Genomic DNA, 26325 nt, shown 5'->3' with positions numbered 1-26325 from the left:
CAAGTAGTACTATATTTCAAAGAGTGCTGTCTCCCTCTTCAGGTAGAGGGAGACAGCAGTCTCTGAAATATACAACTTACTTTTATATTTTGGCGTTTTATGGGCTCCTTTTATTACACGGAATTCTGTTGCAACAACATTTTTACCAGTCAAATATATATATATATATATATATATTTGACTGGTAAAAATGTTGTTATTATTTTTTTTTTCTCCCTCCCCACTCTGTCCTTCAGTCACCTTCTATTTTTTACTCTGGTAGGTTGTCTCTCCAACCTAGTGTTGTTGTACAATATTTTACCATTTAAATGTTTTAGTGTTCAATTTTAAATTTTAAAATATTATACGGTGTTTTATCAGTGACGAGTCTTGTATGTTTATATTTTTTTATCATTCCCAGCCTTGAAAATGCATCGAAGTGATGTGAAACGTCGGCAATAAATTATGTACTACGCTGAGACATTTTTACCAGTCAAATATATATATATATATATTTGACTGGTAAAAATGTTGTTTATTATTTTTTTTTTCTCCCCACTCTGTCCTTCAGTCACCTTCTATTTTTTACTCTGGTAGGTTGTCTCTTCCAACCTAGTGTTGTTGTACAATATTTTTACATTTTAAATGTTTTAGTGTTCAATTTTAAAATTTTAAATATTATACGGTGTTTTTATCAGTGACGAGTCTTGTATGTTATATTTTTTTATCATTACCCAGCCTTGAAAATGCATCGAAGTGATGTGAAACGTCGGCAATAAATTATGTACTACGCTGAGACATGCCTTTACCTCTCCACCTTGTGATATCTGTAGGACTTGAGCCTCCTTACTAGTCTTCTATATATATATATATACTATATCGAACTACAAATGTCCTTTAAATATCTAATTCGCTCTACCTCGGAATTAATATATTTTCATATATGCTTAACCGAGGGGGAATTATATTAAGCGACATAGAATTATCGCTTAATAAATTCCCCTCGGTTAAGCATATATGAAAATACATTATTCCGAGGTAGAGCGAATTAGATATTAAAGGACATTTGTAGTTCGATATATGTATATGAATCACGGTAATGTGAATAGACTTATATTATATATATATATATATATATATATAATATATATATATATATATATATATATATATATTATATATATAGATGTATACCTCAAAAATCATCATAAACGTGACTGGAATATTTTGAAGTAATAAAAGTCCACATTCATGTACGATATGTATTAAAAAATTCTTAAAAGATAGTAGCTTTCGTCTACTTGATCAGTAGACTTCATCGTACGGCTGATGAACTCTACTGATCAAGTAGACGAAAGCTCCCGTCTTTTAAGAAGTTTTTTTTTAATACACATATTACATAAGTGTGGACTTTTATTACTTCCCAACACACACACACACACACACACACACACACACACACATAAACCGAGATTTCTTTGCCGAGACATTTCTGCATTTTTCAGCTGACATCAACACGTAGGCGTCGAAATGTAGACGCTCTCTCACTCTATCTTTCTCCCTGTGTGTGTGTGTGTGTGTGTATGTCTCTCTCTCTCTCTCTCTCTCTCTCTCTCTCTCTCTCTCTCCATCCAGTCTCTTTAATCGTGCTTGAATTAAGGTAATGGACTCCACCATGGCGTAGTCTGCTGCCGCTGAAAGCGTGCTCTCTTAAATTGGTAACGCGAACCCAATTTATTCCTGGGGTCTCAGTACGTAACTGATGTTTCATGGAGGAATGGCAGCATTTCCCGTATTCGAAATCTCATCCTACATTACGACGTGTCATTTGACCTCAATTTGGATATCTGCCATAAAGCTCATGCACTCATGTCGGTCTCCATACTGGATAAAAGGAAGATGACAGAACGCAAGTTCAATTGCTACTTGTATGAAAAAAAAGTTTAGCTGAAACATTCCGTCTGATGGAAGCGGTAATGGGCCAAAATGAGACGCGAGAGCCAACACATGAAGAGTGGGTAAGTTATCACGATTTCCTTACTACAAGTTAATGACTTATTTTATCGGTCCTATAATAATAAAGACAATGAATTCTCACATTTTTTTTATAATTATTTTCTTCTCTTTAATTTATTGATTCATTTTTGCGGACTTGTAATGGCTAATTCGGATGGGGAAATAAAAATTCACTACTAATGTAGTCACTTCTGCCATTACATGTTTACTACAACTGTTAATATAGTTTGATGGAAATTAGAAATGGTAATTCGTTGGCTATCCAGGCAATAAATCTACCAAGGTACACTTCGATTCAGAGAGGAGTATTCCTGTGCAGGTAATTTCCTGCCACCTTTAATGGAAGAATCACAGTTAAAGTAAAATCTTTGTGTGTGTGTGTGTGTGTGTACCCATATGTATTATGTACGTATGTAAAAGCAGTAAATGCAAAATGCAAACTTTATATTGGTATTTCTACTAAAAATGAAATGCAAGTTTTCCACCCTTTTCCAAATGAGGTGGAAGTGCCTAGACTCCACACAATGGAATAGTGTTCTGACGATCCGTCGAAACACTTTATAAGACAAATACAAAATTTCACGCGAAGTGGATTAGCTAGAGGCAGTTACACAGCGCGTATAACAAACAACTTCATCCTTTATGCATTATAATCTTAGCCCATAATTTCTCATTCCCTTAAGGGTATAAAAATAAATCCAATTCATAAGACAAACAAGAGGCGTAAAATAAACAGAGATTTCGAGCACACTTTCAGCTTAATCTCTCTCTCTCTCTCTCTCTCTCCTCTCTCTTCTCTCTCTCTCTCTCTCTCTCTCTCATGAAAAACTAATTACATCATGCTGTTGGATTTTTATTCAACCTATTCCAAGAACTTCAAGCAAAAATTGATTCCTAATCAGATCACTTTCAATCTGAATTCTGTTCATTTCAAATTTATTATTTTCAACTAAGAAGTATGTCGCTTTCCAAGCTTACTGGATATAAATTTATATGTTTGCAAGAAAGACTGTTGCTCAACATGCCTGCATTATCAAAAATGGTATATGACTTTTATGATGATATTCATACTGATAATGAACGGCTATGAAGCAGTAAGTATTGAATTTGGCCGATTAGTTAAAATTGTAGTACCGCACTGTAGAGTCACTCATATTAGTTCACGGATGTCTCCGGGTATAAAGCTGAATTCCATCCATCCCCTTTCTGGACAACGGGTCTGTATAGTGACGTAAGACGGGCACACACCGAGACCTTCCACAGCAGATTTAGGTAGTTGAAGATTTGGCCGGTTTCGCATTCCCAGACACCTGTCGTCCAGAAAGGGGTGAAATGGAAATCTCTCTCAAACACCCGGACATCCGTGAACTTATATGAGTGACTGTACACTGAAGTCTAAACATTTTACCACTTTACAGTCGTTGTTAAGTCAAAGGGCCTCAGGGTTGGTGATCTGATATTATATAGAGTTGTAAATGAACTCAATGGTCGCCTTTTTAGTGGAAAAAAAAGAAAGCTGAGAAGCCGTATAGTACTGATCGAGTTTTCTCCAAAGAGAATTTACAGCCTCGGATTCTTCATTTCACCCTCGAGAGCTTTCCTGGAAATGGTGTTCCTCTTAAACCTTAACTTTTTTGAATAGGAAAAGATTTTATGAAACTGCAAATGAGCAGTTAATTTTTAAAAACTAAACAAGTAAAATATGCGCCGGAGTTTCTTCGGCAGAATCGAGTTTTCTGTACAACCAGTGGTCTCAGTATAATGCTACATGAGCCGCGGCCCATACAACTTTAATCGCGGCCCGGTGTTGGCCTATCTTATATCGTTTCCAGAAGCAAGATTATGGCTAACTTTAACCTTAAATAAAAACAAAAACTACTGAGGCTAGGGGGCTGCAATTTGGTATGTTTGATGATTGGATATTGGATGATCCACATACCATTTTGCAGCCCTATAGTTTTCTAATATCTGAGAAAATGGCGCGTACGGACAGACAAAGCCGGCGCCATAGTTTTCTTTCACAGAAAATTAAAGTGCTAGAATTTTATTGCGGACAAATAAGACTTCATGCACACATTTATAGAAAAAAGAACAATTTCTCTCTCTCTCTCTCTCTCTCTCTCTCTCTCTCTCTCTCTCTCTCTTCCTATACAAAAATGTACCCCCGTTACTAAATACATATTAAATTCCACCCAAGAATCAACCAACAGAGAAGGGCAAAAAATCAAATCAATGGTAATGAGCATTAGAGACATGATAAAAATAGCATAATACGCTCAAGCAAAGCTGTACTTAAAAGCTCACGCACAGAAGATTTGCCATATTTTGGGTAGGAATGCCCAAATTATGGATTGATCCTTCATGAATACGGGATAAAACGAGCCTAGGAATCATTCCTCATTATGTCCTTTTATTTGTGCCCTCGCTGTGACCAATTTATAAGAGAGGGTCGACAGCAAGATGGAATAGAGAGCATATGAAAGGAGGTACAGTAAAAGGAATGAAAGGGGTTCCAGCTAGGGGCCGAAGGGATGCTGCAAAGAACCTTAAGTAATGCCTATACAGTGTACCGCACGAGGTGCACTGACAGAACTAACCCCGCCCCCTTCCGGAGTTCAGCTACTAAGGAAATCGAAAACAATTTTTGTTTTTTTGTTTATCAGAGCTCACTCTGGTGACTTCCTGTCCACAGTATAACCGAAATTTCAATTACTCTTGATTTTCTTCGGGTAAAAGTGTTATATACTACAACTACGCTCTCGTCGTCTTGTGTCTTCAAGCTCTAGGCCTTGGCTCACTTTGAAAGGGCATTTCATGAATTATAGTGAACTTTGGAAAGCACGTCCTAAAATACACCGTATCGTCTTGACACTAGATGTAATCGTTTATTACGGATTCCCTGTTTAACGAACTAAGAGCAAAGTTAACATCTAAACAAGCCTTTAAGCGTATTTGTGATGATATAAATTTTGTGTCGTTATTAAATGAGTTTAAGCTCATCGTACCATACTGTGACTACGGACTGTGACCAACGATGAGAATTCCTTTTCCAGAATCAGATTCAACATATTTTTGGTCTCTCTACAATGCAGAGTACGAACTTTAAATAGAACACTGTCGCTTTGACATATCTAAAATCTCTCTCTCTCTCTCTCTCTCTCTCTCTCTCTCTCTCTCTCTCTCTCTCTCTCTCTCTCCACTCCAAAGCAATGGAAGTCATGAACAATATTTAAATTTACGATTAAATTATCACAATGGCATCAATCTTTCGGCATTTCTATATTTCTATTGCAACTGATAAACAGAAAAAGGTTGCAACAGACGAGCCGAAGTTAGTAGGCTTCCTTTTTAACAACTTTTTGATCTATACAACAATAATGCTTTTGACAGCATCATTGATGATGAAACTGTCAACGCTCAATGTTGAGTTATATTGTTATTATTCCTTTTACACTTGACGTTATTCTTGATCTTTATTAGATACTGAATAGGATCAAGGAATAAAAATGACAAATCACCACCATCGTCAATGCAATGTTAAAATAACTCGACTCCCTTCCCTTCACACACACACACACACACACACACACACACACACACACATACAAGCAAGAATGAAAGATAAATGCATTCCAATCCTTCTACAGCCAGTGAATTCGGTGCTTTTGAATTTATGGCCATGATAACTCCCCAGTGAATGAAGTGCTTTCCGATTTATGGTCAAGATAACTTGCCAGTGAATTAAGCGCTTTTAAATTTATAGTCACGATAACTTGGGCCGAGTTCTAGTGCATCTAGAGCAGGAGATTTCCGTTTGTCATGTAGTTTATGTATCATGAACCTTTTATGGGTCAAACAGAGAAACTCTGCGGAAAACTGGTAAAACCTAAGTATGGAAAGGAAGGAAATATAAAATCTACGCCAAAGACCAAGAGCTGGGTCGTATGAGGTCATTCAGCACTGAAAGGGAAGCTGAGAGTAAAACGGTCTGAAAGGTGAAGGTTGACGAAAACCTCAAAGCAGTTGCTCTATGAAGCAATTGTCAGGGAGGGTGGAAATTAAGAAGGAAGAAAGAAGGTATGAATGGAAGATGAGCAAAAGGAATAAAAGGGATTGAAGCTATGGGCCGAAGGGACGCTACCAAGAACCTTAATTAATACCTACTGTGCACCGTGTGAGGTACACTGAATGCACCTACCCCCTACGGAGGAAACCCAAGTGTGTTTCTTAAGCTTCAACGTAATTACTGAGATTACTTCCGTAGTCCTAAAATAATGAGCTAACAAACATAGACGATGTTCGGTAAAAAAAAAATATCTAGCACTTCTCTTATTATTGATAATGAAGAAGCAGAAATAGAACTCACAAGTGTCGTCCTCTAGTGCCATGCAATTGTCAAAAGTAAAACAAATACCTTGAAGTTCCTGAGTGTCTGTCTGCTTGACTCTCTCATTTCCAACCAAAAGTTTGCTCGTTGAAAATGTAAATCAGCGTTTGAAAGGGGGAAAAAAAAATCTTAATTATGTGGATGTCAGCCTCTTTCAGTTCTTGAAACTTTTAACTTTCCCGCTACAGACGCTCGTTTGTTGGGACGCTTTTGTTCAGTAATTATAACTTTACGATGAATTTGTAGTAACAGTTAACCAGTCTAAGTTTTCTTAAATTCTTTTATTGTTTTCTCGAAATTCACTACGGGATGAATTTAATGGTGTTCATCTCACTTTCAAACAGAAACCCCCCCCCCCCCCCCCCCCCCCCCCCCCCCCCCCCCCCCAAACCCCCCCCCCCCCCCCCCCCCCCCCCCCCCCCCCCCCCCCCCCCCCCCCCCCCCCCCCCCCCCCCCCCCCCCCCCCCCCCCCCCCCCCCCCCCCTTCCCCCCCCCCCCCCCCCCCCCCACCCCCCCCCCCCCCCCCCAACCCCCCCCCCCCCCCCCCCCCCCCCTTCGTGTTCGAAGTAATGATTTTCAATTACGTAATTGGTTGACTAATGGGGTTGCTGATATATGACAATCTACATCAAACAAGGCTGGACGATACTATGCTATGTTGCCTGAATTTCATCTTTTTGGCAAAATTCTTGCAATTAATTAAATGTGGCTTGACTACGAACACAATTGAATGTCATCTTTTTGGCAAAATTCTTGCAATTAAAATGTGGGTTGACTGCGAACACTCTTGTACAATGCAGTGTGAATGGTTTATATAGTAAATCTACGTTTACTATGAAGAATGAACGTGCTGTACCTACAAAGAATATATCAATGTTATCTCCATAACTTCATGAAAATTCTATGATACAAAAGAGAACATGAGCTCGAGTCTGTTCCATTGGGAATGAATTCTCTTCTGTTCTCTACTCATAACTCTTTCCAATGTTTTCTTTAAATTTTACACGTGACGTCATAATGTTACTGCTCTTTCTGCCAAATAAAACCGAGTTTATTTCGATTAATCTTCCTTGGGTTGTTTCACTGCTAACTGTCACTGTGGCGTATGTTTTGTGATTGTATTTTATATATATATATATATATATATATATATATATATATATATATATATATATGTGTGTGTGTGTGTGTGTGTGTGTGTGTGTGTATTATAAGTATATGTGTGCGTGTGTATTTCATTATTCAGAATACAAAGGCTTCACATAAACACAGAGTATTACTACCAGTCTGATGTTAAGTACACGGTAATTGTTGGTCAAATTGTACAGTGCCGCTTACAGCATCATTTATTTCATCCCAAGAGGCATAACATATAATACCCCGTTGTTCAAAGAATTCAAAACGATGCATTGTCATTCATATACTGAAAATGCACCACCTAATGGACGACCATTACGATGGGTACGTCTCTAAATTCGCGTTTTTTTATATCGTCGACCTACATTTCAGTTCGACGCAAGATGCGACAAACATTTTGCGATACGTTTATTTCCAACCGCTATCCCCCCCACCCCCACCCCCCCTTCCCCTTCATCACCCCTCCCCCAGGCCACCACCACTGCCCTCACTTTTTCTCGCAGTTATTATTTGCCATTCCTGTTGGTAGACGAAACAAAAATGATTAAATAAATAAATAAATAAACAAATAAATAAATAAATAAATAAATAAATAACAAAAGTAACCTTTCGAAAAGGCACCATGGCATGCTCATCTTCCCTTTAATTTCCGTTTTCATTTTACTGGCAACAGGTACTGCTGCTCCATCATAGTACTCTAACGAGAGAGAGAGAGAGAGAGAGAGAGAGAGAGAGAGAGAGAGAGAGAGAGAGAGATTCGGGAAATGTTAGTTAGTTTTTGAAATTGTGACATGCATAATATCGCCAGGTGACGTAGCATATCGATTGCCTGCTAGAACCGGTTTCGCGCTTGCTTTCGGCCACAGCAAAAGGCACTCAGGCACTCACCCAGTCGCAGGGACGCGATCTCCACGGTATAGTGGTCCACCACGATCATCAGCATATCCGCGAGTCGTCGCCGGGTCTTGGCGTATTTGTTTGTATCAAAGAAAGCGGTGGTTATTGGCACTACCTCACCGGCACCAACAATTCGAAGGAAATAACAGTGCACGGTCGTAGTTGCACGCTGAACACGCGTCAGTATCTTGCAGTCAATATTCATTTTTTTTTTTTTCATGTAGCATTGTCGCATTATTGTATTTGTACATAAGTAGATATCACCGGAGTGAAGGATGACGCATCTTTCCTTTGTTTCTTCAACAGCTGCTTTGACATCTCAATACAATTTTAAAAGTTTATTTCCAGCTCAGGAATTATTTTGTAGATTCAAATTATACATATAGTACGTGTGTGCGTGTATTTGTATATATATGTATACATTATGTATATAATATACGTGTTTATATATAAATATATATATATATATATATATATATATATATATATATATATATTATATACCAGACAGACACACACACACACACACACACACACACACACACACACACAGAGAGAGAGAGAGAGAGAGAGAGAAAGCTAAATTTTCGGAATTTCCATCGCCCAGGAAACTATGATGAGAATTAACTCGAAGAAATCCACATGAACGAATGACGTTCCTCACAGCAGTATCACGCGTCCCTTCGTTCGATTTGTCAACTTCATTAAACTTCAAAATCTAACTCACTCTACCATCCTCTCCGCATTTTTTAAATTTTTTTTTTTACTAATTTTTATCATCAATGATCTTGAAACAACTTTTTAAAAATCACTTCTTTTGACAACTTTTAAAACTCACTTCTTTTGACAACTTCTTAAAAATCACTACTAATTTTTTAAGAGAATTTGGCCCATGGGCAGAAGGGTGGAAGTAAGCTATACTGTAAGTGCAAATTACCGTCTTAGGCAGCGCGACTAGATCGAAACACCGGTGCCCTTTGTCCTGATGTCGAGCAGACACCAGAATATGACAGTGGATTCCTTGTTCAACGAAGCTGGTCTCCGAACAGTGACGTCAGACAGACCGTTTGACGTCTGAAGCCGGGCAAACAACTCGATTGCTTCCGCATTCGCTCATTCCGTTACCGCTCGTATCTTGGAAGATGAGAAATTCTGCGTCGAGAGACTTGTATCTTTATCGCTCTTGTCATATTTCGGAAACTAAGCGCCGCCCTTCCCTGCTCTGTGATTTTTAATAGGTCAGACCTAAAGACTTCAGAATGGGCTTTGCAATATATTGTAATAAAAAGAACAGATTTGCAAGATTAAAAGTTACATAGTTGGGAGGTGTATTAAGAGAAAAATATGATAACAGACAATTAATACTGTTTTCGTTTACTTAGTGATACGAAATTGGAAGACTAATAAGTGAAGAACTGGGATAGGCGGAGAAATGCATAAACCGGAAGTAAAAAAGATTTAAAATTCGTCAAGTCAACGATTGAAAAATTAATTTTCCCATTTGTGGTGGGAGGGGAGGGGGGGAGGGGTCTTCCTATCAGTGCCTGACACAAAGCCCGAATAACAAAGGAGGGGTAAACGTAGTGTTGACGCCCGTCCTGGAAAATTTCCTGGAAACTACAACAAACTTAGCAGTCAGGTGCAAGCAGCAGTAACTTATACCAAGACCGGATCTTTCATAGATAGTGACCCCCTCCCCCAACGGGGTGGTTTTAACCCTGTATGTACCAACCTTTGCTACGTGTTTAGTACAAGCCCCGATGGGAATTACCGTAAAACTATGAACAACCGACTGTGAATATCATGGAGAAATATTAGTCATAGAAAAAGACTTTCGCAAACCCTTCGGGATCACTAACTATGTTTTTTTTTCATCTGTCCATCCGCCTGTGGTGTTTTTGTATGGTAACACTGCGTCCCGGGCTTTAGATAGTTACGCTATGTGTAAGTTTTAGGTAAATAAAAGGATATCTGGGTGTACATTTGCAACTGAAAAGTGTTTTAATAATTTACTGTATGCGAATTACACTGTTAATATTCGAAATAGGATATCATTATAATCGTTGAATGTAAGCTGAATGTAACTATCTAAAGCCCGGACAGTGTTACCATACAAAAACACCACAGGCGGATGAACAGATGAAAAAAAACAGAGTATAGGAGAAATCCCAAAGACCTGACAGTTGGTGGTAAAATGCTGAATGAACCAAGTTATTGTAGCCAAGAAAGAGGAGTTGAATAAAGAACTAAAAGGGTAAGGGTAGATAAGGGGAAATGACTCTTACTTTGTTGGCTACCTGTCTTTATTGTGAGTCATTTAAAACTTGCCCCAGACAGCCAAAGCTATGCTCGGTTTTTTTCCATCTGTCCATCCGCCTGTGGTGTTTGCGTATGGTAACACTGCGTCCCGGGCTTTAGATAGTTACATTCAGCTTACATTCAACAATAATAACAATATCCTATTTCGAATATTAACGGTGTAATTCGCATACATTAAATTATTAAAAAACTTTTCAGTTGCAAATGTACACCCAGATATCCTTTTATTTACCTAAAACTTACACATAGCGTAACTATTTAAAGCACGGGACGCAGTGTTACCATACAAAAACACCACAGGCGGATGGACAGATGGAAAAAACAGAGTATAGTTGCAAGTTCTATGGCCGTGTGATATTGATCCTACGTAGTACACTCACTACTCTTTTATCCTGGTTAAGTTTACAAACCCGCATATCAGATTGAATTTTACCTTAACCGCAACCCAGAAGCGGATTTCTCAAAATGCCATTATTAATGCATAAAAGAAAATAATTTCTTACGGTTTCTCAAAACTTACTCAAGATGTGAAAAATAGTAAAATAATGAGCGGTAACGTTTCCTTTATTGTATCACAAAATTTCCCCTCGGCACAGAAGGCTGAAAGGATTTTCAGGCGATAAGTCTTATCTGATAAGGTCTACCGGTGTGGGTTTCAGCGTCGATCTGTGTGTCACCGCGTTTATCTACAACTGTTTAAGAGTCAACCGTTCGTTAGCGAGTACGTTTATCTACAAACGGTGAGGTTCCAACGTTGTTTAGCTTGCCGTTATGCATATCCGAACATGACGAATTGTACAGTCCTTTTCTTGAAACTCAGTGAAGTTCTCAGGCGACATTTGGCAAGATGTTCTAAATAACACGATTTATTTTTCATGAAAATACGTCCGGAGCGCTGACACGGCCTTTACGTAAACCTGACTGAACCGGTGAGTAGACTGATCAGCATCTCTGAGTCTGCGAGAACTTAGTTCTTTGGCGCCGCGCTAAGTGAGATCTGAAGAGGATGATACTATTATTATTATCATTATTATTATTATTATTGAAAAGATTTGATGCCAATGAGTTTATATTTCAGTTTCTCAATTTTTCGAATGATTTTCTTTGATGCATTCGAGAGACAGAAACTTCAATGTAAACTCAACGACTTCCAGACGGCCGTTCTTTTTAATGTAGTTTGTTTGAAAGAGGTTCCCTTCCGAGATATTATAATTACTATTATTATCATCATTCAATGCGATTACACACCCAGTTGATCTGTTTGCTGTAAGATGCATCTGTCCTTGTGTTAGCACGGGCTCTTGCTCCTCTGTATCGTATCTACCCTGTTACAAGTTATGAATTCTTAATTGAATTTATAGAATGGAAGTATGACCGGTGAACTCATTAGCCCAAGAGAGAGAGAGAGAGAGAGAGAGAGACGTGTCGGGCTATTGTTCTTAATTGTATCTACCCTGTTACAAGTTAGACATTTTTTATTGACTTTAAAGAATGGAAGTATGACTGGTGAACTCATAAGTCCGAGAGAGAGAGAGGAGAGAGAGAGAGAGAGAGAGAGAGAGAGAGATGTCAAAAAGAAAAGTGTTGGTAATCGACGTTTATTGCTTTCTTCTTGTATAATGGTATTCGGGAGGAAGACAAAAACCGGGTGAACAATTACATGTCGATAGACATCGATAATTTAATCGTGCTCTGGTCGTCTCCGAGTGCGATTCCTACGCGCATTACAGAAAATGTCACGGTGGCCTTTTTTTTATTTTATTTTTTTTTTTTTTACTGTAGGGTAAAAGTGTGTGAGTATTTTTGATAGTACAGTATGTGTCTTTTTCAACACCGGCCGTTTTACACAATGTATTGTATAACATACGTTTGTAACCTGTATCTAGTGCTTTTCTTTTCCTCACTGTAGTCAGATGACATGCCATCTGGCTGGGTCACTTGCAAAGCTGCTCAACTGTATAATAATAATGATAATAATATAATAATAATAATAATACCATAGCCATGTAATTATTATTCAAACAAGGTATTTATTAGTAAACATGAAAACCCAATAATATTAATAGTAAAGGCAGAGCCGTTCATTTAACCTTTAGTGCACCTGATTCATACAACAAACATTCCATTAGCGTCGAAAGCGAAACCGGGCCACGGCGCATGCGTCAATGACGTGTCCGTTATAAACGTTTCCAGGCCAATTGTCAGGAGCTGACCGTGACGACAAACCGAGCGATGGCATAAAGAGCAGCGCTCCACTCGTCCTTAATGTATTAGTTCCGTGAGCACCGCTCTGCCTGCCTGACTCGGACTGCCTCTACGTTCAAACGCACTGGGGAGAGAGAGAGAGAGACGAGACACTCCTTGGTCTCGCTGTGTTTGTGTGTGTTTGTGTGTGTGACGTACAGCCAGTGAACTCCGGTCGCCAGGGGAAACATTATGGCATTGTGATGGGCGGTGCTTGTAAGTTTTAGCAGGACTGACTGGCGGTCAATCACCTCAGCTCGTAAGGTGGCGACTGTCAGTCTATATATATATACAGTCCGTTTTTCCTTTTTTTTTCTTTTAGTACGAGTTGTCAGTTTGATATATGGGTGAAATTCGCCTCATCATTCCACCTTTAGCACAGTGAAGATGCAGTTTTCGGTTTTGTCGTTCGACTTAGTTCTTCTGAAAGTTCGATTTCTGCATCGATTCCACGAAGATGATTAGTCAGATGGGTCCGACCAGTGTTTATGATGGACATTAACCTATTTATTAATTTTATCCCTGTCTTCTTGACTTTATTTGATGCTATGCTTACCTGTTCACACCAATATTATTCTCTTCGTCTTAACTTTGCCTGATGCTATGCTTACCTGTTCACACCAATATTATGCAAATAACTAATTGACAGCTAAATTTGTTCTCATTATAGAATACCTTTCATTATTTAAAAGAAAAAAAATTAAAAATAAATATATGGGTATGTCACTGACGTCACGTTGGGGGTTTGACGTAATTCAAAACAATTAAAGGGAAACGTATTTTTTACATGTGAATTCAGTCTGCTTGTGGTTATTAACAAAGTTATACTATGTAAGAGAGTACGCAGGCATTTATAGCTACTTCGTACTATTATAGCATTACAGAAATCTGTTAAACTTACACAAGATGCATGAACTCGTATATTAGTACACATAGACTCATATAAGAGAGAGAGAGAGAGAGAGAGAGAGAGAGAGAGAGAGAGAGAGAGAGAGAATTGAACTATTTCATGGATAACATAAGCGCACAGGTCTGCAATCATCCGTTCCACCTGTAGAGTCTTCATTGGAACCAAAGCAGAACCAAGACTCCTGATTTATGAATCATTTCTGACCAGAGCGTTCTTTAAGCTCTGCCCGCGCTTTTAAACCTATGTATCGGAACACCGGCTTTTATAAAGGTCGACTATACGACGAGCTACACTAAATGTTAAAGCCACTTCTCTCTCTCTCTCTCTCTCTCTCTCTCTCTCTCTCTCTCTCTCTCTCTCTCTCTCTCCCCTTTACGGTGATGCAAGACTTTATTGATAGACTGACTGACGCAGAAGACACATTACCACATTATAGCCTGGAATCTATACCATCTTGTCTTATTGAAGCCTAATACCAGTAACACACACACACACACACACACACACACACACATATATATATATATATATATATATATATATATATATATATATATATATATATATATATATATATTATATATATTCGCAGGGAAGTTGTGTGGCTTTTACACACACACACACACACACACACACACACGTATATGTGATATTTCTTAGTTAGTTATTCAGTAAACATCACTGGACTCTATATTATGCTGAAATCTTGAACACTCTCAAAGAGATTTCTTGAAACATTATTTGTACCGAACAAATATTTTAGTAATGCCCCCATCCGCCAAATGTCACGTGCTGCCTAAAGGTGAGACCACATTTCATTCATTTCTCGGAATCGACTGAAGCAGAATTAGACATTAGGTTATGTCTTCTCACCTATTTGAGTCATGTGAATCGTTCTAGTTAGCTGGATTAACATCTCTAAACTCTGAGATGTTATGGAACCTCTCTCTCTCTCTCTCTCTCTCTCTCTCTCTTCTCTCTCTCTCTCTCTCTCTCTCTCTCTCTCTCTCTCTCTCTCTCTGAGAGAGGGCGATAAATGTGACCTACGAACAAATCATCAGATGGAAATTTTGCATGCACCAGTGCCTGTAGTGTGTGTGTGTGTGTGTGTGTGTCCAAGATATCTGAAAACTGTACAGAAGAATTCCAATAACATTTTGAGGAGTGGTCTATCGGACATGAGTGAGTTCTTTAGATACCGAGATAAATCCAACTAAGATGCGGATCCAGTTTTTTTTCTTTCTTTTTTTGACGAAGTAATGTGCTCTTCTGTACTTGATGTATTAGGAGAGGATATTTCCCTTGTTGTGTTGCTTTACTGGCTTTATTTTTTTTTTTTTTTTTTGGGTGGGGGGTGGCTGTCCACCATCTGGCTGTTGTCGTTATCACCTGACAATTTCATTAAAGAGTTCTGACGTATTCTTTAAGGACCTTATCATCAGATAACGTGTGGAGATCACAATCTTACAGCCCTCTTGTAGTGACAGACTTATCAAAAAAATCAATGCTGATAATATCTGCTATTTTCATCTGCAAAGACATTTAGAAGTGTAAGCCCGTTTGGGTGCCGCGAATGTTATGGCAAGTTATCTCTCTTATTATACCAGGATCTATATAACCACGACATATTTCAAAGGCATAATCAAATAAACGCTTTTTCAGTCCCCGAGGTTCTTTTTCGGCTTCTACTGTAAGCTCCAGAGGAGGACCCCCTCATCCAAACTTGGGTTCTGGTTCCCAAATAAGCTCAAGAAGAGACCCATTCTGTAGAGCTGTCACCACTGGGCTCTTATGGGAAGCACCTGGAGAGGTCACTTAGTCTGACCAGGGACTAAAGAGGATTTTCTCCAAGACTGAAGAAAACGGCGCTTAAATTTCCGTAAATAGCATGTAGGTTTATATAGCTGGCCTCAAGGGCGGCAATGAACCCAAGCAGAATTAGACCTGATCATCACTTGAATGAGTATTCCTCCCACAACAAGGTTGGTACATAACTTCCTATAACCATAACTAAAAGTTGTGACAACGCCATAAAATTACTCTGTGAAAGTCATTCGGTTAAAATGGACTGTGAAAGCCAATACTGCACTTACGTTGAAAACACAACGGAGATACTACATTAAAGGTCATGGAAGCTCATGAAGTACTACTACAGTGAAAGAATCCATTTCATCGATAGCTTGGTACAGATGGCAACAATCAATATCGAAATAGGATATATATATCAACAGAAGGAACTCGGCCCCCTCTATTTTCTTTCTTATGATTTATATTGTGCCAGTACCGTCCTGTTGCTTTAATATTTCCCTGCATAGAACAAAATACACATGCTCACACGCCGCTCTCACACACACAAACGCACACACACACACACACACATATATATATATATGTGTGTGTGTGTGTGAAGATGAAAAAAATTACCTGCATCACCGTACTTTAAGTAATTTTTTAAAAGGTATACAAATTCTTCTTGAGTTGGATGTGGCAATTTTCACAGAATTTCAAAGCAAGGTCGACGACTGCAGTAAGCGAAATATTAATAGTCATGTTATTATATATATGCTTTGCTTAAAATATAATATATATATATATATATATATATATATATATATATATATATATATATATATTTGTGTGTATGTATATATATACTACAATATCATAAACTATCGAATGCACTATGCTTAAGGAATGCCTTACACCAAAGGGGAATTACAGCTGATAAACGCCTCCATCTGTCTTGCCCAGGATTCGAGCCTGGAATTTTGGTTTAGATATATTGACGAAAAGTATACTTTGACCATTCGGCTATCAAAAGAGATATAAGCCGATATCGACCCTGCTGTATATATTCCTGTTGAATTCGGGCTCTGTATTTGAAATCGATATCAACCATGTTGGCTACCTCATAGTTTGTATCACTCAGCTAATTAAAATCGTTTTTGTCACTTATAGGTATATGCATGATTTTTTTTTTACTCGTATTTTCTTGCTATATGAATGGTCAAAGTTTACAGTGTATCACCGTGTACAGACCAAAGCTCTAGTTCGTATCCTAGCCGGAGCAAACGCACTTGTCAATTATAATTCCCCTGGGTGTAAGCTGCTCCCAAAATATAATGAACAGGATGCTAAGTGATATTTGTGGCTCAATTCTACTAAACATAGGAAAGACAAAAACACATAATTAGCCAAATGTACCAATCAGCTATCGCGGTGGAGCGAGGCGGACGTCGATTCTAGGTACAGAATCTGAATTCACCAAGGATATGTACAGCAGAATCGATATCAACTTGCACCCCCCATGACAGCCGAATAGTAAGTCTATTAATTATCACTGTACTTAACCAAAGGCCCAAGTTCGAATACTGGGCTGGAACACTTACTTATCAATTATAATTACCCCTTGTGTGTAAGTTATTCTGAAGGTATTGTGAATTCGATGTTAAATCATATTGGTGACTGAATATTAGTGAGTGGGAAAAGTTAAAGTTTAGTATATCTTAGTTTTACCAGACCACTGAGCTGATTAACAGCTCTCCTAGGGCTGGCCCTAAGGCTTAGATATTTTTACGTGACTAGGAACCAATTGGTTACCTAGCAACGGGACCTACAGCTTATTGTGGGATCCGGACCACATTGTATCGAGAAATGAATTTCTATCACCAGAAATAAATTCCTCTGGTTCCGCGTTGAGTGTGTAGGAAAAAAAAGGGTGGGGTCTTGTGTGTATAGGAGACAAAAGCTCTCTCTCTCTCTCTCTCTCTCTCTCTCTCTCTCTCACACACACACACACACACACACACACACACATATATATATATATATATATATATAATATATATATATATATCATTATTATTATAATCACTTTAACAGAGTGCGTGCAAGTAGCAGTGGAAACCTCTTTAATGGCGTGCAACGTCCATCAGTATCAAATTTCTATTCTGCATGAAATGCCTGCTGTTCCACGAAGTAGCCTTGTGCTTTACAGGTAGTATAAGGATAAATTACCTCGGTACCGTCGTCAAAGAGAACGTTCCCATCAAAAGATGATCATAAAAACTGCAGAGGCAGACCATCATCGCCCGAGCCTGAATTATTTTATGACACACACGTAATGACTAAAGCCAATAAATCAATAAGTTCAACAGTAAGGCTTTCGCTTTCATCTGTCTTTCGGCACAATCGATCAAACGAGTCTTGTACAGACCTTCGTCTCCAGTGCCCTTTTCATCTCGTGCTTCCATGCATCTGTTAACAGAACGTCTTGATTCCAAGCTGCCGTCACTCTCCCTCTCGTCATCGTTGTTACACGGTTTAACAATAGCGTACAAAGTTGGGAGTCACCAACACAAGAGTCAACGAGTTTGATTAATCCTCCGCCCCACTCAATGCAATTATATGAAAAATTCTCTACCTTTTTTATTTTCTGACCTACTTAGCTCAACTTTATTTTTTCAATAGATGGGTCTGTCTTCACTTAGGAGGTGAAGAGCAAAAATGCTCTTTATCCAAAGGGTAGCGATTATTTTGAGTAACTAAGTCCATTTTGACATCCCCACCCGACCCCCAATCTAAATTCAAAACATAAAAAAAATACCTCTGCTCTTACTATGAAGACTTTCAAATGATTGCTCTTCTTCATTTAATCCTGAATTAATGTTTTAAGAATATTCTGTTTAACTAATACAACGTCGTAGCAAACCTTCCATAGGAAGCTCTTCCAAACAGGGCCCACTGTGACCTACTGTCGCTCACGTTAGGTCCCTAAGGCCTGATGTTAGCTTCTAAGCTTTGATTTTTTTCCCAGCCGTTGCTAGCTAGCCCCATTCCCACGCCTTCGCAGACGGTTCCCAAAGCCAGTGTGCCAATGGTATCTGGCTTCCAAAGGTAGTAGTCACCTATCCAATTACAGCTCAGATCCAATCCCCTGAGAGGTTTTCTTTTTATCATACTTGCAAAAGTTAATTGGATTTGTAGAAGACGAAGAAAAAAAGAAAAAATTGAGAGAGAAGGGTACGCGCGAGAAGTACCCAAGTTGAGGTACAATCATTGTTGACATTTCGAAGTTGTTATATTTAGGGTTGAAATTCTTTCAGCGACCTAGTGACCTAATTTCGTTTTCTCAAAAGGGTAGCTTTTAGAGCAAAAGTGAAAGGAAATATTTGCTGGTAATTTTATTTGGAATCTCTTCGCCACATATATAGTATAGATGTATGAAAAAACACAGATCACCCATAAAGAACCGAAAACAAAATCTGAAGCAGTTTTTAAGTCGGAACAAAAGAAAATCTCCTCCCACCCCACCCCCAATTGGTCTAACTGTAAAAAATAAAGCGGACATTAATTTCTTCTTTACGAACACATGCACGCATATGCTAAATGTCTGAGGTATTTATCGACTAAAATCATTAAGACGGTTCAACCCTGAAAGGAGGAAATTGTAAAATTAGAGCCTCTGCTTCCGAAATAAGAAATGCCTTAATATAGTCCATTTAACAATGAATAACACTTTGCATAAATTCCTTCCACCTGAATGGCAGGTAGGTTTCTCAATGGGCATTAATGCATCGGCCTTCTGACTCAATCATCCACTCATTTAGTCGATTTTCGGGTCCCGTTATGACTCACTGCACTCTCAGCGGCCTCCGAAATACTCATACATTTATTTGTATTCATTAGCTTTTCCTCTTAGGAAATTGCGTCATGTTACAGTAATGTTCCTTGCATGTTCGGAATCTGTTTTGTACTGCTAAACGAAAATAACAACGGCCCAAAACTAAACAATATACTTTTAAGTAAGCATTCCTTTTGTAAAGTTTTTTTCCTTAGTAAATTTTCAACTGTTTATTCAGCGACAGATGTCATGCATGCATTTATGATTATATGCAGGAATTTCATGTTTTAAGCCCCACGAAGCTTTGGATTTTCATATAAAAAACATTTGAGTGATCCACACTTAATTTTTCTTTTGATGTTCGGTCCCTCTGACCTTTAATGCAGCGACGTCAGTTGAAACTAGATCAAACAATCCCAGTTCCCGGAACCCTATGGTCCACGCACGTACTAAATGGCAGATAAGTCATCGCGTCATTTGCCATTACTTAATGGATTATTATTTAACCAAGTCATTACCTAATGGGAGGGATCATCTGATACATATCTTCCATTTACCATGAAATGATTAAAATATCGGGTGTTCTTAGTGCCTTAAAGCTTTAAAGGCAAAGTGTGTATGTGTACGTGTGTGTGTGTGTGTATGCACACTCGTATGTAAATATGTATGTGTGTATATATGATATATGTATATATAATATATAAATATATTATTATAGTACATTATAACATATTATTATAATTAATTATATATTATATATTATTAATAATAATTATTATTATATATATAGATATATATATTTATCCATATTATATATATATAATATATCTCTATTATATTATTATATATCATATATTTCTATATATAGATATAGTATCTTACGATATATATATCTTAATTCTATATTTTTTTTATCATTATCTATCTCTTTCTTTTAGTTTCTATCTTCTATTGATTCTCTTATATTTTACTTATATGATTCTTTTTTTTTCTCTTTTTATTTGTATTATCTTTTTTTTATATTTCTTTATCTCTACTAATATTATATATTATAATAATATTATATATATTCAAGTACTCCTTTCAAAGCAAAGTGTGGATGTGTGTGTCTATTATATTATATAATATATAATATATATATATCTATATATATATATATATAAATATGCACACTCGTATATATAAATATGTGAATATATTCATTACTGTCCAGCACTGAGAAGAACAAAGGAAAACATTTAATCACTCTTACAAAACTAAATTTAGCTTCGTCAAAAGTCGTGATGGGAAAGAATTCCAAAAAGAATTGAGACTGACTCTCTCTCTCTCTCTCTCTCTCTCTCTCTCTCTCTCTCTCTCCTCCTCTCCTCTCTCTTCCGCTCTCAACCTGTTCTTTTTCCCTATCGAAACAATTTTATTGAAGAAAAACCATCACCAACGTCATCAGACTACATACCAAAGAAACCACTTCACCCATATACCCAATAATTGCTCTGACGTGAATAGCAAAGGCATTTTTAGAAACTTCCCCTAATAACCCAGTGTGACGCAATGGCACTCGTGTAAGTGCGGCACGAGAGCGAACCGGGAGTCGATGCTGTGTAACCTTTCAAAGGAACGAGTACTCTGCAACACGTTCCCCTCGACCGAACAGTGGACTTCCCCCTTACAACACACGTGAAAGGTCACGAAAGAATGTCACCGAATAACTCTGCGTTTTGGGGGCTTTCTTTTCTTTGTCTTTTTTAAATTTGTTTTTTAGGCGTTGCTTCTCGGGGACTGTTTGGATTGTCAGGCCGTTATTGTTTAAAAATGATTTTGCAGCAAATATCAGAGTTTTTGCTTTCCCCCAGAGTATAGTTTTCTTCTTTATATATTCCTAACCCATGTTAGCTCACACCAGGTTTACAAGGTGTGGTTGCAAACGTCATAAATGCTCGGTGATTTATCTATTTATTTATTTTCTTTAATTCAACGGGAGAATTAGCCCCTCACGCCTCGCTCCTTCATCCTGTTTTTATGCCTTACTTTTTTATATATATATCCCTGGGTCCTTCTCTTGTAAAGCTTTCCTATAGCTTAATGGTCAATTGGAATGTTAAGAGATAACAGCAATCACCAAATACCACCAACAAAAATTACACCAATAATAATACTAATTTGAATGGAAAAACAAACCCACAGTTATGTAAATGTACATATATCTAAATTTAAAACCAGATTGATAAGGGGAACCGAACAGATTCCCGAAAGCTATCCTTAAAGTTTTAAATTTAAATATATGAACATTTACATAACTGTGGATTTGTTTCTTCATTTGAAGACTCGTGCTACTATGAGGATATTTTACTAATTTGAATAATAATAATTAAGAAGAAGATGAAAATAAAACGAATTATGGAAAATCCTGACAGGAGATGACTAGTGTGTGTTTCGACAAGGAAAAGTGTAAATCATTCAACTGTAATGAAGCAGTGGTGCGAGAAGTCTGAAAGCGGAGAGGAAAAGCTATACAGGTGAGAGTGGCTTTGGACGAAATTATGAAAGAACCCACAGGAATGTGGAGTGGAAGCCAGTGAGGATGTATGGGACAGCAGGTAGTCTATAATGCAACTCCAACTGTGCGGTTTGCAGACGGCAGAGAAAATGGTCCCGGTAAAAGAAAGTTTGAAGTAATGGCGTATCATGTCTTGGTGGTTTTTTAATACTCAGTGAATGGAGTGAAAAAAAAAAAAAGCAGCTGAAAGAGCAGAAAACAGCTGCAAGTGAAAGGGATGAGAGCAGAATGTGGAATGGACGGTGAATTGATTAGACAGTGCTGACTTGTGATATGAATTGCAGATCGGCCAGTCTGAGTGAATGTATAAAGACCAGGTTGAAAGTGAGTCTTCAAAAGAGGCACTATTCGTTTTCAGTAGATTAAGAGGGTAAATGGAAATTAGGGAGATACCCTCATATAAGAACGTTCGTAAGGACGAGCTGATTAAATGTCTATATAAGTCATAAGTCTTAGGAGGGGGGAGGGAGGGGAGAAAATACCTTGAAAATCTTTGGTTGAACTTGGCGTGGGATTTTTATTCAGGGGCCTTGATATGTTTATCTCCATCTTTCGTCGATTTATTGACCTTAATTAGTTTACGTTTTTATCTGCACGTTCCTTTATTTCAGTTTTTCCAAATATAAGCATGTTGTTCTTTGGAACTTGCTTAACAAATTAGCGGCCATATTGGCCTGTTCCATATGAAATTTTAACTTATAAGTAACAATGAAATTACATTATGCAAGAAGTGAGACACTGAGCACACAATATATGTAAATGAATTGCACAGCATCCACTAGTCTAAGTGGGTCACTGTATTGCAGATTAGGCTTATGTGAGAGCGCGTGACGCAGTGTAAATCTTACGATTTTGTTTTTACAAAGCGCGTTGTCATAGATTCAGTATTTATCATTTTCTCCGAAGCCACTTTTTTGGTGAATAGCAAGAGGAAGAAGAAGAAGAAGAAGAAGAATGAAGTTTTGCGTCCTGCGTCTTGACAGCAAATTATGAATTCTAGACTCAAAATCACTTATATACGTATATCCATTATGAGGACAAAATATCCTAAAATATTTCGATAAAAACAGATGTCTCCCCTCAAATTTGGAAACCGATGATCACCTAAAAAAAAAAAAAAAAAAAAAAAAAGAATCTTGAACACTCACGAGTCAGTTGGATAATGATTGATTTCCAAAACAAACTCGACAACTATTAATTTTCTTGCTTAACTATCCCTTGAAGTTGGTACCCCACTACCCACCACACCTGTTAGTTTCTGGGGATCCTTGGTACCCACTGCCTCTCCTATAGGATTCCAAAGGTCTGTCACAAGTTTAGAGCAATGGTCACAGAGGCTTATGCGCCAGAGGTCTGGTATTTACGAGCGATCACATGCCCAAGTATTAACCTAACATCGTCACCGATCGAAATACCAGCAGAGCAGCTATAATGTTACTGTTTGGCCAAATAATGTTAAAGATATTAAATAAAAAACTTCTAATGGTATAAAACACAATTTTCATAAAATTAAACTCTATAATATTGATAATAACAATAAATGGAGTTGAGTGAGACCTGGAAAAAATAAACAAACGGTAATCTGTCATCTCCCGGGCGCGTTCAAGAAGCACATGAGAGGTATAGGTTACATTGGTAGTAGAATGGTAACCGGTCAGAAACCAGTTCGAGAAACAAATGAATAAATGAACGAAAAGAATGGTATGTGTTCCAAGTACGTGATCTTTCCAGCTCTCACGCGGCGCCAACGGTAAGAGCGGCCCTGGCTTCATTGAAACAAATGAATAATTGATCCTCCTTTATTCGTGGGATGAAGAACCACATCGGCTCACCCATCCCATTCAGGCCCTTCCACAAAATCCAGGCCAGATGTCTGAATTAAAATTAAATAAGGTATCCGGTGACTTTGTGTATTCCACGACTAACAAGTTTGATCACTCGCTTCCGGTACTTTGTGTTGTTGGCGATTATCCGGTTTTGTCCTGTTTGTGTGTTACCTCTAACCACATCTAACGCTTAGGCTCATCGGAGATGAAGGCTTCGTCCGGATCCATCGTCGCAAAGATATGCGACAATAACCTTCCTAGTGAGGAATGTTTTTTAAATGAGGCAAAGAGGGTTACGCCAACTTATTCGCTGCGTAACCTTGCGTATATCGTTGTCAGACTTTACACTAAAATCAATGTTTCCATCAGAGTGCTACTTTACACTTGGTGGACGTCGCCAAGAAGGTTGATCAGGTAAATTCTGGATCGAAGCGGTCCTCGTCCAGAAAAGAATTTCCAACCCTGTTTGTCGTGCGCACGTGTGAATGACATTTTCTCAGCGTGTCTGGCGATTACGAATGCATGTGGCCTGATATTTTTCCTCCTGTTGCATGCTGGGCCCACAGTCTCTCATTCTGTTGGCTTCGTAGGCACAATATGACCCGATGTCTCTTATGCTTGGTTCCTGCGTCCGCTGAAAGCTTCTAAGCTTAGGTTTTTGGGGTGATGTTGTCAGGCCATGCATTTCTTAATCTAATGGATTGTCTCGGGTAAAAATTTTATGACACCTTCACCCGATTGTCATTGATCATACATGGACATGGGTTTGTTTTTTGTTTGTTGATTGGCTGGTTAGTTTGTTACAATGGGTGTTTTTTATGTCTGGTCGTTTGGCAATCACTCGATCCCCGACCGACCTCTTGATTTCTTTATTTTTTTTCGCTGTATGATCAATGTATCAAAGGCGAATTTCAAACGGACGCCCTGGCTCTGAAGACGAGAGATTAAAGATGACAGCTTTATCATGAATGTCATCATTATTATTATTGTTAGTATTGTGGTTCTTATCAAGGTATATTACCTTGGTTCTTATGACAGCACTTGACAAAAAATATCTCCGATACACCCACGACAATAATACGAGAAAAAATAGTCCTCATTTCGTCAAACAGTCATTCATTTGCACTATTCTGAAATACAATATACATTTTTATCTACAACGATAACAATAGGCTATTCAAATTCTTCATTGGTTAACAATAACGCCAATTGTCGTGAGAGGAAAAAAAAAGAATTGGAAAACTATATTTCCATGTTTTGTGCGAAGGCGGGAATCGACGATCGACCACTCCAGAATGCAAATGGAAACAATTATCCTAGTAGGAAGTAATAATAATAATAATAATAATAAATAATAATAATAATACATAATAATAATAATAATAATAATAATAATAATAATATTATAATATTATTGATTGATTTTTTTTTACTTCCCACAATTATTTCTTGAACATTATTACTTTGCCGGAAACTTCTTTCATGGAAGAAACTCTTCGACCTTCTTAATTATGCCTTGTTGAAAACTTTCTCCCCCTAAAGCTTCGTTAAATTTTACCTTAAACACTGCAACGGCCGAACGCTTTTTTTTTTTTTTTTTTTTTTTTTAATTTCGGAAAGGTTTTTCTCTCTCAAAACGCTGCACTTGTGGAAGCTTTCTGTCCCGCAAAACTTCGTAGTTTGTAGTTTTCTTCTAAAGTTAGCGATGTTTAACGATGTTTTACTTGGAACTCATCAAATTCTTTAAATGCCTCCCTTCTTACAATTTCCATCTGCTGAAGTATTTACATGAAATACGTTACTAGCAATAATCTTTGTATTTGGAAATACATCACAGGCAGACATTCGTATTTCCTGGAAACACGCCACTGGAAAACAGTTTATTTTCTGGAAACGAATTCACAACAACCTCAGTTTATTTCAAAACAGCTCTTCCTTTACAATGCCACGAACTGTCACTCTTCGAAACGCGTCACTCGTAAACCTCTCCCATATTAAAGGTGTGATCAGCAGTGACATGCTAAGCGCGCTGATCAACAAGTAGAAGAACAGCTAATTTCAGCAAATTAGCCTCCTTTGTAAAGCCACAAGAACACGTTGCCCTACTACTTCGACATGCCCGTCAACAATTTCCATTCATTGTTTTCGACAACGTCCCTAACTATGGGTAGCATCGTTCGAGCTCATTCATTATAAACTATTTTCTTATTTTTCGAAAACCCCCGTAGGGGAGCAGTGCCGTCATTTTTTGCTGCCCCCTCGCCCCCTAGCTGCAACCCCTTGCATTGCTTTTACTGTACCTCCGTCCATTTCTGTTCCTTCCATCTTTCTTTCTGCCTTCTCTTAACATTTGTTTCATGTTGCAACTGCAAGGTTTTCCTTCTGTTACACCTTTCAAACCTTTTACTCCCAGTTTCCCTTTTCAGCACT

General features: G+C 38.0%; 1 protein-coding gene across 5 annotated transcripts in view; it reads left to right on the top strand.

Moving 5' to 3' along the window:
- Window positions 1-11511: 11511 nt before the first annotated feature.
- LOC135224302 (mannosylglucosyl-3-phosphoglycerate phosphatase-like) overlaps window positions 11512-26325 on the top strand; it is a 96158-nt gene continuing 81344 nt past the window's right edge. For 2 of the 5 annotated variants that reach the window (XM_064263156.1, XM_064263155.1), the window contains exon 1: window positions 13004-13195. In XM_064263156.1, coding sequence (XP_064119226.1) covers window positions 13183-13195 — 13 coding nt within the window. In that variant the 5' untranslated portion in view covers window positions 13004-13182. Of the gene's footprint in view, window positions 11665-13003; window positions 13196-26325 lie in introns of those variants that run through there. The other 3 variants (XM_064263165.1, XM_064263164.1, XM_064263163.1) reach the window with 2 other exon arrangements.

Source organism: Macrobrachium nipponense, chromosome 12 (assembly GCF_015104395.2).
Source record: "Macrobrachium nipponense isolate FS-2020 chromosome 12, ASM1510439v2, whole genome shotgun sequence".
Classification (NCBI taxonomy): domain Eukaryota; kingdom Metazoa; phylum Arthropoda; class Malacostraca; order Decapoda; family Palaemonidae; genus Macrobrachium; species Macrobrachium nipponense.
The sequence above is the reverse complement of the archived record's forward strand: the minus strand, read 5'-3'. Positions and strand labels throughout refer to the sequence as shown.